Here is a 15,715-nt window from a genome sequence, read left to right on the forward strand (position 1 = left end):
TTATAAGATAAACCTTACACAACTTTACATATTTAAAAATTTAATATGCAGTATGACCTCCTTTTTCTGCAATCATTTGTTTTACATAATTTTGCACTGAGTACACAAGGTTTTGAAATACATTCTTTAATTCTTCATCTTGAAACCACACTTAGCACACTGGATAATTATCAAGCATACATTTGATGAACAGCCTATTTTTCCAACTCTAGCCTTGATTATAGCCCATAGGCTTTTAATTTAAAGAAGGCAAGTTTCTAGGCCACTGAAGTATATTTGTCTCTGCCTCTTGGGAACATATCTTAACCTTTTGTGATGTGTGACATGGTGCAGGGCTGCAGGACAGTACTGGATCTCTGGGAATTTCCATAAATCTGGTCCTTGTGAAGGTCTTTGCTTGTTATCTGAGGATTAATTTGATTGTTTCACAGCAAGTTTGTCAGTCAAAAACATTTATTAAGCACCTACTATGTACCAGGTACTGTACTAAGTACCTGGGATATAAAAAGAGGCAAAAGACATCCCCTGCCTACAAGGGGCTCACAATCTAATGGGAGACAAGCAAACAAATATGTACAAACCAACCATGTACAGGATAAATAAGAAATATTTAAGGAAAAGAAGGCACTAGAATTAAAAGGGCTTGGAAAAGGCTTCCTGTAGAAGACGGGATTTTAGCCGGGACTTAACGGAAGATGGACTATCTTGTTCACTAAACAGCAAGGAGACCAGTGTCAATGGATTGAAGAGTATGTGTTGAGGAGTAAGGTTTAAGACGACTGGAGAGGTATGAGGGAGCTAGGTTATAATGGACTTTGAATGCCAGAGGATTTTTTGCATTTGATCCTGGAGGTGACAGGGAGAGACTGCAGTTTATTGTGGGGGTGACATGGTTAAACCTGCACTTTGGTGGCTGAATGGAGGACAGACTGGAGTGGGGAGAGAGTTGGGGCAGGCAGAGCCACTATGAGGCTATTGTAATAATCCAGGCACAAGGTGACGAGGGCCTACATCAGAGGGGTGGTAGTGTAAGAGGAAAGAAGGTGAAGAATTTGAGGGATGGTGTAAAGGTAAAATGGACAGGCCTTGGCAACAGCTTAGATATGGGAGGTGCGAGATAGGGAGGAGTCAAGGATGACACCTAGGCTGTGGGTCTGAGGGACTGTAATGGCAAGCAAAGTGGGACTTTTGCTGTTTTTTCTTTTGGAGTGCTTCTCTGTACTAAGGCAATCAAGTACCTTTGATTGAGTCTTGCCTTTATTTGAATCAAGAGTCTTTGATTGAATCAAGAGTCCTTGATTGGAAACAGTATATATACTCTGAGGTTAGCATTTTGCTTTGGGGGCTCAGTCACTGGAAGAGTGTTTGTGTGATTTGGCCAGATGGGTAGCCGTTAAGGGAGTCCCCTGGCTTTGAAAACCCAGATGTTGGTGCTTCTCTCTCTGGTAACTACATATGTATTGCTATGGTCAGACAGTTAGAAGCCTGCTGGATAATTTGTTTTATTACAGGGACTGCGGAAGGCAGGAGGTGGGGAGGGTAGGGGGAAAGATAATGAGATCTGTTTTGGACATGTTAAGTTTAAGATGTCTACTGGACATCCAGTTAGAGATGTCTGATACGCAGCTGGAGACAGGACATCAAAGGTCAGAGATTTGAGAATCATCAGCATAAAGATGGTAACTAAATCCATGGGAGCTACTGAGATCACCAAGGAAGTAGTACAGAGGGAGAAGAGAAGAGGGCGCAGGACAGAACCCTGTGGAACACCTAAGGTGAGAGGGTATTATCTGGATGAGGATCCAGCAATGGAGTCCAAGGGTAAGCAGTCAGATTGGAGGAGAACCAGGGGAGAGCGATGTCCCAAAAACCTAGAGAGTGTCAAGGAGAGAATGATCAACAGTGCCAAAGGCTGCAGAGGTTGAGGAGAATGAGGAGGGAGAGGAGGCCACTAGCTCTGGCAGCTAAGAGGGACGGCTGGTATCCTTGGAGACAGCACTATCAGTAGAACAATCAAGTTGAAAGACAGAATGCAAGGAGATAAGAAGGCAGGATGGAGAGAGAAAGCAAAGGCACCTGTGATAGATGATATCTTCAAGTTTAGCCACAAAGGGCAAGAGATACAAGATGATCATGGGTATGGAAGAATCAAGGGAGGGTTTTCTGAGGATGGAAGAGGCAGGGCCATGTTTGTAGATAATAGAGAATAAGCCAGTAGAGAGGGAGAGACTGAAAATAAGTGAGACAGTGGGGATGACAGAAGGGATGGAATGGGATCACTCGAATTAAATAGAGGGTAAGGAAGAAGGCCGTGGTTAGTGTAAGGCCACTTCATCAGGTGAGGCAGCGTAAAGGAGGAGGTAGTCACAGAAGGCACCTGAGTGACAGATGAGGAAGAACAGAGTTTGTTGCTTCTGGGGTTGTTTTCTGTTTTCCTTTGCACTTTTGTCTTTTGGCTCACTTTTCCCTGTTTCGCTGTGGGCTTGATTCTTGAAATGCTTGACCTTCCCACAACTAATAGCCGCTACATTTTCTCTGTCATTAAAAGGTGCTTTTTAAGGGCTACAATTTTCATGTTTTCTTGGACTAATATCTATTCTCAAAACCAAAGAATTTAAAACTGAACAGAAGAGAGCAATGAAACATGTACTTATAGCACAAATCCCTGCATGAAACTCAGAACTCAACTGATAGAGAACTAACTAAAGGTGGAGAAATCAGCTCAATCTGGTTTCATTTGGTCAAGATGAGACATCAGACGTCAGTCTGGTATTAGCAGAAGTATGGCCACTGCTATTACAAAATGGAATCTTACCAATATTATTGCTTCTCCTAAGTAACTCAAAAACTACCTTCAAGCACTACAATAAAAATGCTAATCATTCCCAAACTAATTTACACACTTAAAGCAGCATGAATCAAAATACCAATAGGTTATTTAGTAGAATTAGATGTCATAAAAATTTTAAATGGAAAAGTAGGTGATAATATCAAAGGAAAAATGAGTGAAGGGGGACTTATCCTTTAAGATTTCAGAATATACTACAAAATGATAACTAAAAAAGCTGTCTTGTACTCGGAAAATATAGAAAAATAAATTAATGAAACAGAACATAGAGAATTCAGAAATAGAATTCAAGGGAGAAAAATCATTTTCGGTTTGTCTGTGTGTCTTGGTTAAGGACTTGTAAGGAGTCCTTAAATTATGGAACTCTCAGTAAGGAATCCCCCACAAACTCCTCACCACCCCCTCAACACTGTAGTTAGGCAACTGCTTGGCAACTTGTATTCTTACAGTTACAAGAGTTAAGTGACTTGTCTAGGGTCACACAGTTGTTATCTGTCAGAGATGAGGACAAGTTAAGTAAAACCCAGGTTTTCCTGGCTTTGAAGCCAACTCTAGCTCCTTTTTTTTTTTTTAATGAAAGGAAAAGTATTTATTAAGCACTTATAGTGTGAAAAGCACTATGATGAGTGCTCAGGAAACAAATAGAAAAACAAGAAAGTCCCTGCCCTCAAGAAGCTCACATTTGAAAAGGGAGTGAGAACATGTATAAAAGGTTCCAGCTGCAAGTCATATGAAAGTTTCAGTGGTCCTTAGGGTGCAACGGCAAAGCAGCTAGTAACACATCTTCCTTACTGTCATTTACATGAATAAAAACCATCTTGGCTATTTAAATAGTCCAGGTGGGAGGTGATGAGGACCTGCGAAGAGGTAGGGGCAGTATCAAAGGAGAGAAGAGAGTATATTCCCTTTTCCCTCTAAACTGCCTTGTTCGATGCTCTCATCAGCTCCCATGGGTTTAATTATCATCTCTGTGCAAGTGATTCCCATTTGCATATTTATATCTAAATAGCCAGCCCTGGCTGCCCTCCTTAGCTCCAATCTCACCTTACTTTTTGTGATGCCTCTTGCCTTTTGGACATCTCAGATCAGATGTTCTGTAGCCATCTCAAACTCAACATGTCCGAAACAGAACTTATTATCTTTCCCCAAAAACATTCCCCTCTTCTGAACTTCTTTGTTACTGTCGAGGGCGTCACTATCCTCCCAGAGACCCAGACTGCCAACCTCAGAGTCATCCTTTATCTATCACTCACACCCCACACTGACAATCTACCTTCACAAGTTATCATCTATGTCCCCTTCTGGCTATTCACACTGCCACCTCCCTGGTGTAGACGCTGCTCATCAGGATTACTGCAGTAGCATTCTAGATGGTCTCTCTGCCTCCCCATACCAACCCATCTTCCACCCATCTGCCAAAGTGTCTTTCCTAAAGCATGTGTCCAAGCATGTTACATTCCCCTCCCGACCCTCTACCTCAACTCAGTAAACTCTAGTGGTTCCATATACCTCCAGGACCAAATATAAAATCTTCATTTTGGCTTTCAAAGGCCTTCACCATCTGGCCATTTCCAACCTTTCCAGTTTTCTTATATTCTGCTCCCGTCCAGTGATCCATCCACAATGAATGGCCTTCTTCTTCTTCTTCCTTGCACAAAACACATCATCTCTCAACAATGTGCTTTTCACCGGCTATCTTCCTGGTTCTTCTCCACATACCTCCCCACCCCTGCCATGCTCTCCCTCTTTACCCAGCCTTCCTGGCTTACCTGAAGACTCAGCTCAAATCCCACACTCTACAAGAAGCCTTTTCTGGTTCTGCTCTCTTCATAACCCTCTGTCCCTTCCTTTTCTCCCAGGGCCTTCTCTTTGAGATTATCTTCTATTTTTTAACACTGCTAGGTGTAGGAGTAGCTGTATGACCCTGGGTAAGTCACTTAACCCTGTTTGCCTCAGTTTCCTCACCTATAAAATGACTGGGAGAAGGAAATGGCAAACCACTCCATCATCTTTGCCAAGAAAACAGACAAAAGGGGTTATGAACAGTCAGACACAACTAAACACCACAAACAATAACATATCTTGTATGTACAACTTTTTACATGTGTTTTTTTCCAATTAGAATGTGAGTTCGGGGCAGCTAGGTGGCGCAGTGAGTAGAGCACCAGCCCTGGAGTCAGGAGGACCTGAGTTCAAATCCGACCTCAGACACTTGACACATGTACTAGCCGTGTGACCTTGGGCAAGTCACTTAACCCTAATTGCCCTGCCAAAAAGCAAAAACAAACAAACAAATAAAAAAATAAAAAAAAAGAATGTGAGTTCTCTGAGGGCAGGAGCCATGTTTTTGCTTTATTTTGTGTCCTAAGAACTTAGCTCAGCACCTGGCACATATTAAGTGCTTAATAAATGCTTGATAATTGACAAAGCCCCACTCTAGTTCAGGTCTCTCTACCTCTTACCCGGACTAGAACACCAGCCTTCTAACTGACCTCCCCGCTTCATATTTCTTCCTTCTCTAATCTGTCTGGCAAATACCTCTCAAAGTAATCTTCCTAATCATGGTCTGGCCAATCACTCATTTACTGAGCAAACTCCAGTTCCTCCTCATTGACTCAGGGATTAAATATTATTTTATTACTTTCAAAATTTCTATTTCTGTGTAAATTTTGTAATATATATAATTATCGATGTAGTAGCACATGGATATACTTTATATATACACACACAGTACATTTTATAAACATTTACACTGATAAGAGTGTTTGATCAAAAAAGTATAGAGATCACTGAACTATATAGAGTAAAAGATAATTTTACTAGGGAGGCTGCCTTATGTATTAGTAATAGAATATATGCTCCTAGGGGGAGAAAACTGTCTTATTTTTATATTTGTATCCAGGGTCTAATACAGCACCTAGTACATAATAAAATGCTTGTTGATTAATGGACTGACAGTAGAAAGAACACTGAAGTAGAAATCAGGATGCTGGGTTCAGACAGGCCTATCACTATGATGGCCAGAAAAAGGTGATTTTTTTTTTTAAGCCAAGATAACTCTTGAAGATGAAACACTCAATTAGAAAGGGTATGTCATCTATGTCAACAAAGGGTTGTAACCACACCTATCTTCAAAGTAGTGAAAACTATAATACTAAAAACTGGATCATTAGTGAGGCATTCAATTTCACTTTTACACTTAAATTAATGAAACTACTCCCTACATATGACAAAGTGATATATATGTGTGTGTGTGTGTGTGTGTGTATTCATATGTATGTGTGTGCATATGTATACACATACATATGAATGTATAGCATGTGTAGACACATGCGCGCGCGCGCACACACACACACACACAGATGTAGCTTAATGAAACAGTTAAGAATTCTAGACTATTGTAGTATGAAGTATTCCCAAAAGGATCTGGGTGAGAGAACTGAAATCACACTTTTGTACTTTCCTCCATCTCCTGATCCAGCTTTGCACACGATTAATGAAAAAAGTAAATGCCCCATACATAAATAATCGATCAAAGAATAAGAACAGTTCTCGAAAGCGGAATTGTAAATTACTAACCACTACATAAAAAAAGACAAGTATGCAAATATACTGTTGGTGGAACTGTGAATGGATCCTACTGCTCTGGAGAAAAATCTGGAATTATGCTCAAAAAAGTAATAAAACTGCGTGTGCCAAAGAACCCAGAAATACCACCATTAGGTCTGTTTCCCAAGGTGATCGGGGGAAAAGGAAAAGAACCTGTATGTTCTATAATACTTCTATCAGCTCTCTTTGTGGTGGCAAAGAACTGGAAACTGAAGGCACGCCCATCAACTGGGGAACGGCTAAACAAGGCGCGGCGTATGATTAGGATGGAATACTACTGTGCCGTAAGAAATGGTGAGCAAACTGATTGTAGAAAAACATGGAAAGACTTGCATGAAATAATGAAAAGTGAAAGGAGCAGAACCAGGAGAACAGTGGATACAGTAACAGTAATATTGTTCGAAGAATAACTGTGAATGACTAAGCTATGCTAAGTAATACAAATGTTCAAATCAACTACAAAGGACCTTTGAGGGAAGATGTTATCCACCTCTGGAGAAAGAACTGATAAATAGAAGTATGTGTAGTATGTTTTTACATATATATATATATGTGTGTCATGTATATGTTTATGTTATATGTTATGTGTATATATGTACATATATGTCTGTGTTATACATGCCTGTGTCGAATGGCAGCCTTTTTTAGTTCAGAGTGGAGAGGAAAGGAGAGACGGAGACAGTTAAGAGCTTAAAATGCAACAAAAAATACAATTAATTTTTTTTAAAGTTTAAAAAAAGGAAACACACAAAATAAAACAATAGCAAACAGCCCATAATGACAAAAGATGGGAATAGTCAATGTTGGAAGGGATGTGGAAAGATGAGCATACTAGTGCAATGTTGGTGATGGTGGGAAATGATCTAGTTCTGGAAAGTAATCTGAAACTAAGCAAAGAAAGTGACTAAAATCTTACATCCTTTTTACTCAGAGATTCTTGAGAAGATCAGTGACTAAAAGAAAGGCTCCATATACACAAACATATTTATAGCAACACATTTTTTTGGTAGCAAAGAATTGGAAGTAGATACCCTTTGACTAGAGAACAGCCAAACAGGCTGTGATACTTAAATGTAATGAGATGTTACTTTGTTATAAGCAACAATGAATATAATGAATCCAGAGAAGCCTGAGAAGATATATGAACTGATTCAAAGTAAATTAAGCAGAACCAGGAAAACCACATACAGGATGACTAAAGAAATGTAAACTGAAAGAATAATAGAACAAATGAGACTAAATGCTCCTGAATTATAATGACCAAAGTTGGCCCCCATAAAGAGTGTGTGAAGAGGCATCTCCCCCCATCCCTATTTGCAGATGTGAGGGCCTATAGAAGTAGAACATTCAACATAATGTCAGGCTTTTTGCATTCTTTCTTTATGCTTTGTTTTACGTCATTGTTCTCTGAGAGGGACAAGGAGAGAGAAATTTTACAAAATGTAGATGATTAAAAAAAATATCAAATTTTTAAGTAAATGACTATCATTAATAAGGTAGGCAAAGCTCTTCCCTGGACAAATAAGTGTAGAGGCCTATAAAAAGTACTTAAGTATCTGTGATATTCTTAGATTCAGGTTGTAAACTATGTTTTAGCAAAGCCAAAATAATATCGCTGTCTTTTTCATCACTAAATATGTATTAATAAGAAATTAATACCTTTGTGGGTTTGTACCCAAACAGCATTACTACAGCAACTTTAAAGTCTTCTCTGCTTAGATAGCCTTTTTTATCTTCATCGCATGCTTCAAATACCTAAAGAATGTTAAATATATTTAGTGAGAACAACAGAACGGTGTCTGGTTTTTCAATTTTTCTGTAATTGGTCTTGAATTTTTGTTGATCTCTGAAGGGGGATCAAAAACTCCATGGAAAAAGGGGGATGTGCAAGGGCTCTTTTCTTCATTAATAAGTTCTAGCAATGAAGTTTCTCTCCTTTCATGATTAGGATGGGATCAATTCAATTTAATATTGATTAAGGACCTACTGTGTGCAAAGCACTATATTAAGCTCAAGGTGTGGGGGAAGGTTAGGAGCAGCATTGGAGAAAAATTGTGTTCTATACTTAATTTTTAAAAGTAGTACGCTGTTGCCACCTTGTGTCTAAAAAGCCAATAAACTAGTTACTATTTGGAACTTGACTCCCCTATGGGCCTTGCTCACTATCCTAGTAACCTTCTTCATAATAATAATAATAATAATTAGCATTTATATACGCACTCTAAAGTTTGCCAAGCGCTTTACAAATTTTATCCACTTTGTTCTCACCACAACCCTGGGAGGTAGGAGCGATTATTGTCATTCCCGTTTTACAGAGGGGGAAACTGAGTCTTAGAGGCGTTAAGCGATTGGCCCAGCGATCAGAGCGCTGCGCCCCAACAGATTACAAGGGAATCCCTTGAGGGCGGGGATCGTCTTCGCTTTTGCACGCCTGTCCTCAGAGCACAGCAGAATGCTTGGCACACAGCACAGCATTCGTGTCATAAATGCTTTTCCTTTAATTGTTTCGCGCAAAGGCGGCCGTCCCAGCTCTCCAGGAGCTGACGCTCATCCAGCCGGGTGGGCCGGTCAAGAGGATTCTGGAAGAGCGCCCGAGAGCTTTTAGAGATGGAAGGGGACCTTACAGGGCATCCGGTCCCACTGCCTCGTTTTACAGAAGGATCTGGACATCAGAGACTTTCGGGGTACTGCGCTTCAAGGTTGGGAGGGGAGCCCCATTTTCTGGCTCCCAAGCCCCGCATCTCAGCGGCCTGCCTCGGGGCGGGGATGGACCATCGTCACTCAGAATCCAAGGTCAAGTTCCCTCCGCATGGTCCTCCCAAGCCCGAAGGGAGGGAGCCACCTACTTTCGCCCACTTCAGTCGATCCGAGCGCCGGACTTCACGTCCCGTGCACCAGGCTCCGGCCGCCGCGGCGAACATCTCAGGATGCCAAGAGCACAGATGCAGGCGCCAAGCCGAATTGGGTCTTGGTCTTCCGGGTCCCGCTCCGCGGAAAAAAAAAAAAAAGCCAACCGCCGCTTAGCAACGCTGACGCTCTTCCTATTGGGCCACCGCTGCTTCCGTCATTTCAAGTCTGCATTTCCATTGGTCGCAGGCTTTTCGCTCGGCCACGCCCCTTCGCAAAATAGAAAGTAGCCCGAACCGGCGGCCTTCGGGAGCGAGCCTGTGCCTTCTCTTAGCTCCTCCTATTTCCTTCTCGCCTGTTGCTGTTTAGGGAGGGGAATCACCACCGGCTGTTGGATCTGGAAGAGCCTGAAGATCATCTGGTAGGTTTGGAATCTGTAAAGCATGGCGTCTTCATGCCTGAGTCCATTCAACAGACCCTATTGAGCTCCTCCTTTGTACGGAGCGCTTTGGCAGAGACTGGGGAGAATGTGAATAAAACATGAAAAAGTATTTTAAAAACTCCCGTGTAGGCACAAGTTGGGATTATGTGCTGACTGGGAGATGGGAAGGAAAAATCTGGAGTACAGGGTAGTTTAAATCAGGCTTTCAACCGGTGTTAAGAAAACTCCCAGCACGTGGCGGGTTCTTTGTAGGCTCTGCGAATACACTTCCTGGAGGTGTTTACAATCTGTTTGTTAGCTGGTGCCTAATTAATGTTTGTAGCTGGGTAAAACGCAGGGTCTCACTTCAAATCCGCACTCTACCACTTGGGCCACTCTGAGCCTCCTTCGTTAAATGAGCGATTTCTAAGGACCTCTGCTTACCTCCAAATGCACTGAGCCTGTGAAATGACTCGGGAGGAACAGAGGTTTCAGAGCGGTTATAGTGCGCTACACTCCTCTTCCCAGCCCTGTCCGCACACAAGGACTCGCTCTTCAGGCCTGGGTAAATTTCCCAGCCCTGTCCGCACACAAGGACTCGCTCTTTAGGGCTGGGTGTGAATTTCCCAGCCCTGTCCACACACAAGGACTCGCTCTTTAGGGCTGGGTGTGAATTTCCCAGCCCTGTCCGCACACAAGGACTCGCTCTTTAGGGCTGGGTGTGAATTTCCCAGCCCTGTCCGCACACAAGGACTCGCTCTTTAGGGCTGGGTGTGAATTTCCCAGCCCTGTCCGCACACAAGGACTCGCTCTTCAGGGCTGGCTGTAAACGAGCAGGGCCAGGGGGGTGTGGAAGAGGGAAGGACCCGAAGAGAGTGGTGGTAAAAAGAGGTGAGATTATGAGGCAGCGCTTGAACTTCCCCGACCCCAAGGGAGGGCACCGGCGAGCCCCGGGTTAGTCCTACACGCAGACTTTAATTTTCTATGGTCGCCTGCAGGGATTTTGACCCTCGCTGCACAGAGATTGGTTAGAACCACCCCTTCGGTTCATGAGTGAGAAGAGAGGTTTTGATGAGAGATTTACTCGAGGTCACAAAGGCCTTTAGAAACAACTGGTGTATGTGAGTGACTCCAGACCCGGCGCTTCCCGATCGGCGCTGGCTCTCTTAAACGTTTAATGATGATGATGCTGGGTAGCATTTATCTCATTTATCTCGGGCTTTACGGTTTATAAAGCACTTTACTGTTGTCTCATTGGATCTCATCCCCAACCCACGGAGGTCAGGGCTGTTATTTTCCCTCCTTTGACAGAAGAGGAAACAGACGAAAAGAAGCAAAGTGATTTGCCCGGGGTCACCCCGCCTGTAAGTGGTGGTGCGGTAGATAAGGCGAGTTCACATCAGCCACAAAGGATGCCCTTCATTGGCTATGCCGGCTTTTCTTTAAGTAACACAGGCTCTACCGAAAAGACAAGTTTCGTGTGAGTTCTACAAGGTCTCTCCATCCTAGTTTTTCTCTGCTATCTTGTGGCTACGCGCTGTACTCAAAGACCGCGATAGCTAGGATTTATATGGCGCCTTGAGACTTGTAAAGCGCTTTATATGTTATCATACTCGTAACAGTGCTGGGAAGTAAGTGTTACGAAAGGGCAACTAGGTGACACAATTTATAGAATATGTTCGGAGGTGGGGAGAGGAGGAGGAGGAGGAGGAGTAGGAGTGTCTGAGGCTGAATTTGAACTCAGGCCTTCCTAATTCCAGGTCCAGCACTTACTCCCTGGTGTTCATTTAGTCCAAACCCCCTTTTAGTAGAGGAAACCCACGCCTAAAGGTGCAGTGACTTAGAGAAGGGATGTTCGAGGGAAAGCCCGCACTTAAACCTGCACGTGAGATCCCGCATCCGGGGCTTCCCTCCTGCCACCTTTTATGTTAAAAGCTACATTATCATAAAAAAGAAAAAATAGGGAACAGAAAGCTGTTTTTCTCCCCGATGTCCCGAGCGCCGCTTTGAGAAGGCCCTTTAAGACCACGGAGGAGTAAAGGGCCTTACCATGGCCAGGGAACGGGACCCGGATAAAACGGGCCCCACGCTCTCCGGGTTCATGCCCTAGCGGGGCTCGGACTGAGGTCTCTGCCGAGCCCTGGGCTGTCTGCACCGCGGGCCGGCGGCCTCTAGGACCTAGCGAGAGCTTCTCCCGGAAAGGGAAGGGGCCGGGTCAGCGGAGCGCCCGGAGCGGGGCCGGGTTTGAACTGGAGGAGGCAAAGACCGGGCGCTGGGGCCGCAGGAGGTGCGGGGGGAGGGCGGAGGTCGCGATCGTGGGGCGCGCCCCCGCCGGGGTTCGGAGCGGGGGGAGCCTTGTTGATGCACGTGGTGGGCGCGCGGCGCGGGGTGGGTGGGGAGGGGCGGGCTCTCGGGACCCCGGAGGGGCGAGGGGGCAGCCGCGAGGCCCCGGGCGCGCTTCACGGCACCCCCTCTCCCAGCCGGGCTGGAGACAGGAGCAGGAAGCCCCCTCCGTCTGGGGCTCGCGCCCTGGATCTGGGGGACCCCTGGCCGGGTCACTGCCTAACCTGTGTTTGCCTCAGTTTCCTTATCTGTAAAATGGGGATGATAACAGCGCCCACCTCCCAGGGTCGTTGGGAGGGTTAGATGAGGTCATATTTGTGACGCGCTCAGCACGGGGTCTGGCGCTGTGTAAATGTCAGTTACTATTCTTAATTATTCCTAGCCGTGGGGCTTTGAGAACGTCCCTTAACTTTTGCCTCAGTTTCCTCATCTGTAAAAAGACAGCTGCGCCTATCCTGTCCCCAGGGTGGTTGTGAGGATTAAATGTGGTGATCCGGCCCGGCACATAATAAAAGATACATAGATATTAGCCATTGTCAATTCGGCCGCCTAGGTGGATGGATGCCGGTTTGCAGGAAAGGGCTGAATCTCTGGGTGCCCCCTTGGGGAGGTTCCCCCACCCTTTCCTCTTGGCATCAGTTTTCTTACGACTCGCCTCGGTGGACCTGGGGTCGGGAAGATGGGAATCCTGTTGGGCCTCAGACTTTGTGCCCCTGCCAAATCACTCGACCTCTATGTGCCTACGTATGGCTGTGTGCCAGGGACCGAGATAAAAAGAAAGGCAGAAACCCAGAACAACCACAAAAACCCAGTCGCGCATTTTTATGTTACCTTGTTTGTAAAAGCTCCTAAATCGCGGAGGTTTTGAGGATAAAATGAGACACTTGTAAATGCTTGGCAAACCTTAAAGGGTTTCTGTGAGTACTAGCTATTATTTTATAATAACGTGCTGTGTCTTAAGATTGCTTTGGTTTTGGTTTCTCTGCCCAAAATTAGTCCTAGTGCTTCCAGATCCTTCAGGACCCACTATATAGATGTCAAAGGGAGCACCTGTGTTCTTGTTGGGGGTGCTTTCGTTTTGGGTTGTTGGTAGCAGATGGGCAGAGTAAAGGAGGGAGTGTGGCCCTGTTGGAGCGCCCGGCCTTTAGTTTTATACTGTGAAGATCTAGGATGACTTTCAATAGCTGACCCTCTGAAGGCTTCCAAGCACATGTCTCTTTTTGAAGCCCTGCACAACCTGCAGTTTTGTGTTGACGTTACCTCTGACTCTTTGTGACCCCATTTGGAGTTTTCTTGGCAAAGATATTTTGTCATTAACTTCTCCAGCTCATTTTACAGAGGAGGAAACTGAGGCAAACAGGGTAAAGTAACTTGCTTAGGGTCACACAGCTAATAAGTGTCTGAGACTCCGGGTCTTCCTGATTCCAGCTCCATCCACTTTGCCACCTTGCTGCCCTTTCCAGCTTGGTGGCCTGCTGGGAAACCCCAGGGTCACTCACCAAAACAAAAAAAGGAAGTTAGTCACAAGCATTTTTTTGAGCTTTTTTTCTCCCTGAGATTGTCTACAATTTGCTCTGTATAGATCTTGTTTGTACACGGTTGTTTGCTTTTTGGTTCTCCCTCCCTCCTTGAGGGCTGGGGCTGTTTTTACCTTTCTTTGTATCCCGGGTGCTTAGGACTGTGCCCAATTGGCTATTTTGTGATGGGATACAAAGAGAGACAAAAACACTCTTCTTGCCTTTTAGGACTCAAAATTCTAAGGGAGGAGAGAAAAGTAGATAACTCAGTAGATATATAATATAGCTAATCGTTTAAGCTATTAAACCTTCCAACTTCATGAAGATTTTTGTCCTCTATACGGTATAAGTGGTTTATAGTGTAAATGGAAGTTAATCTTTGGGGGAAAGTACTCTTAGAATACGGCAGCAGGGGCTGTCTATTGGGACTAGATTTCGGGGGTCAGGAGTCAGGAAGACTCATTTTCCTGAGTTCGAATGCAACTTCAGACACTTACTAGCTCTGTGACCCTGGGTAAGGCACTTAATCCTGTTTGCATCAGTTTCCCCATGGATAAAATAAACTGGAGAAGGAAATGGCAAAACACTCCTGTATCTTTGCAGAAAACAAAAACAAACCCAGATGGGGTCACAAAGAGTTGGGCATGACTGAACACAACAGTGGCTCATTTTAGAATAAGACTTTAGTAGTAGGGGCCCGTAGAAGATGCTTAAATGAATGCCTTTCTGATTTCCCTTTTCAGGTGTGTAAGCTCCTTTTGAATGGCCTAGGCTGACGGTGCAATGATTTACATGTGAGTTTGAATGTTTTGTATGGAAATAATTCTTTGACAGATTCTAATTTTCTAAAGAGAGAGGTTGCTTGGCAGTGTTAATGACTACAAGTTGTTTGTTCTGATTGACTTTAATGAACAACATCTGGACTTTTTTTTTTTTTTTAAACAGCCACAGAATATCAAATCCTTCTATAAAGAGGAAGTGTTGTATCATCGTGAAACACCTGTGTTTACAAGTTTCGTTTCTTTATGTAATTGTGCTCCCTGCTGGTAATCCTTTGATGAAGGATGGCATTTTCATTTGTTTTCATAGTATTTACATTTGGTCAAGGAAAGTGTTGCATGTTTTAAATGATAACGTGGAAACCTTTAGAAAACCCAGCAGGTAGCACATGCACACAGTCCTTCAGGCATAAAAACAGAGCATATTTTCAATATAAAAATGATTAATTTGTTTCTTTAAAAGTGCTATCATTTGTGGTCCTGCATGGTAAGGGAAAAGCTGTTATAAGTTGAACTAGTGGGATGGAGGGTGAAAGTCACCAGGATGAAAGCAACACGGCAGCCCCAAGAGGTAGAAGGCCATCCCTTTGTGATTGGGGGTCTTTGTAGAAGGCTGGGTGATCCTTTCGATTGGTGTTTGATTACAAATTTGACTTGATGTCTTAGGAGGCGTCTTCTCCCTTAGTTTCTGTGTGTCTGTGACTAATTTGGTTTCCCAACAAGGTGCCTTTTAATCACACCATCTGTGTGAGTTGTTGCTCACAGCTCCAGCCTTCAAATTGGGTCTAGCCAGCATTGCTTTGAATTCTGGGGAGGTCCAGACCTTTGATCGACGTGTTTTAGGGTGATGATTTCCAACTGAATGATTGTGGCTGCTTTGTATTTGCATTTATTTCCGTATGAAGTTAACATAAATGTCACACTCAGATGAGGGAAGAGAAAATCCCACATTTCAAAACTTGATTTAGTAACAGTCCTCTTGTTCAGAATTTGGGAATTTATATTGACATGGGTACCCATTGCAAAAATAGAACCCCAGTGCTCCTGATAATGTGGCCTTTCTCTGGGTCACTGGTGAAATCCCACAGGCTCAGCTTTTTGCTTTTTTGTGGATCCTGGACCCCTTAGACCATCTCGTGAAGCTTGTGGAGTCATGTTTTTGAATAGTTAAAGGAAATGCTAAATTTCAGTTAGAATAGGAATTTCTGTCCTTCTGTCTGTAAATATGTGTTGTTGGTTTTTTTAGTATTTTGGTGTATTTCAATATAATTGAATTAAAGGCAGCTAAGTGGTATGACGGATAGAGTGCTGTGCCTGGAATCGTGAAGACCCAAATGCAAATTCAGCCTCA

At 43.8% G+C, this 15,715-nt stretch overlaps 2 protein-coding genes across 6 annotated transcripts in view; one reads left to right on the forward strand and one right to left on the reverse strand.

Annotated features, from left to right (window-relative positions):
* Positions 1-9,446, reverse strand: part of EFCAB11 (EF-hand calcium binding domain 11) — a 172,059-nt gene extending 162,613 nt beyond the window's left edge. For 2 of the 3 annotated variants that reach the window (XM_036735948.1, XM_036735949.1), the window contains exons 1-2: positions 9,304-9,423; positions 8,117-8,212 (exon numbers count right to left, since the gene is read on the reverse strand). In XM_036735948.1, the coding sequence (XP_036591843.1) occupies positions 8,117-8,212; positions 9,304-9,378 (171 nt within the window). In that variant the 5' untranslated portion in view covers positions 9,379-9,423. Of the gene's footprint in view, positions 1-8,116; positions 8,213-9,303 lie in introns of all 3 variants that reach the window. The other variant, XM_036735947.1, reaches the window with a different exon arrangement.
* A 57-nt stretch (positions 9,447-9,503) lies between these two features.
* TDP1 (tyrosyl-DNA phosphodiesterase 1) overlaps positions 9,504-15,715 on the forward strand; it is a 184,195-nt gene continuing 177,983 nt past the window's right edge. For 2 of the 3 annotated variants that reach the window (XM_036769575.1, XM_036769576.1), the window contains exons 1-2: positions 11,934-12,012; positions 14,329-14,379. The gene's annotated coding sequence lies outside the window, so the exon portion shown is untranslated. Of the gene's footprint in view, positions 9,726-11,933; positions 12,013-14,328; positions 14,380-15,715 lie in introns of those variants that run through there. The other variant, XM_036769574.1, reaches the window with a different exon arrangement.

Source organism: Trichosurus vulpecula, chromosome 8, assembly GCF_011100635.1.
Source record: "Trichosurus vulpecula isolate mTriVul1 chromosome 8, mTriVul1.pri, whole genome shotgun sequence".
In the NCBI taxonomy this organism is placed as follows: domain Eukaryota; kingdom Metazoa; phylum Chordata; class Mammalia; order Diprotodontia; family Phalangeridae; genus Trichosurus; species Trichosurus vulpecula.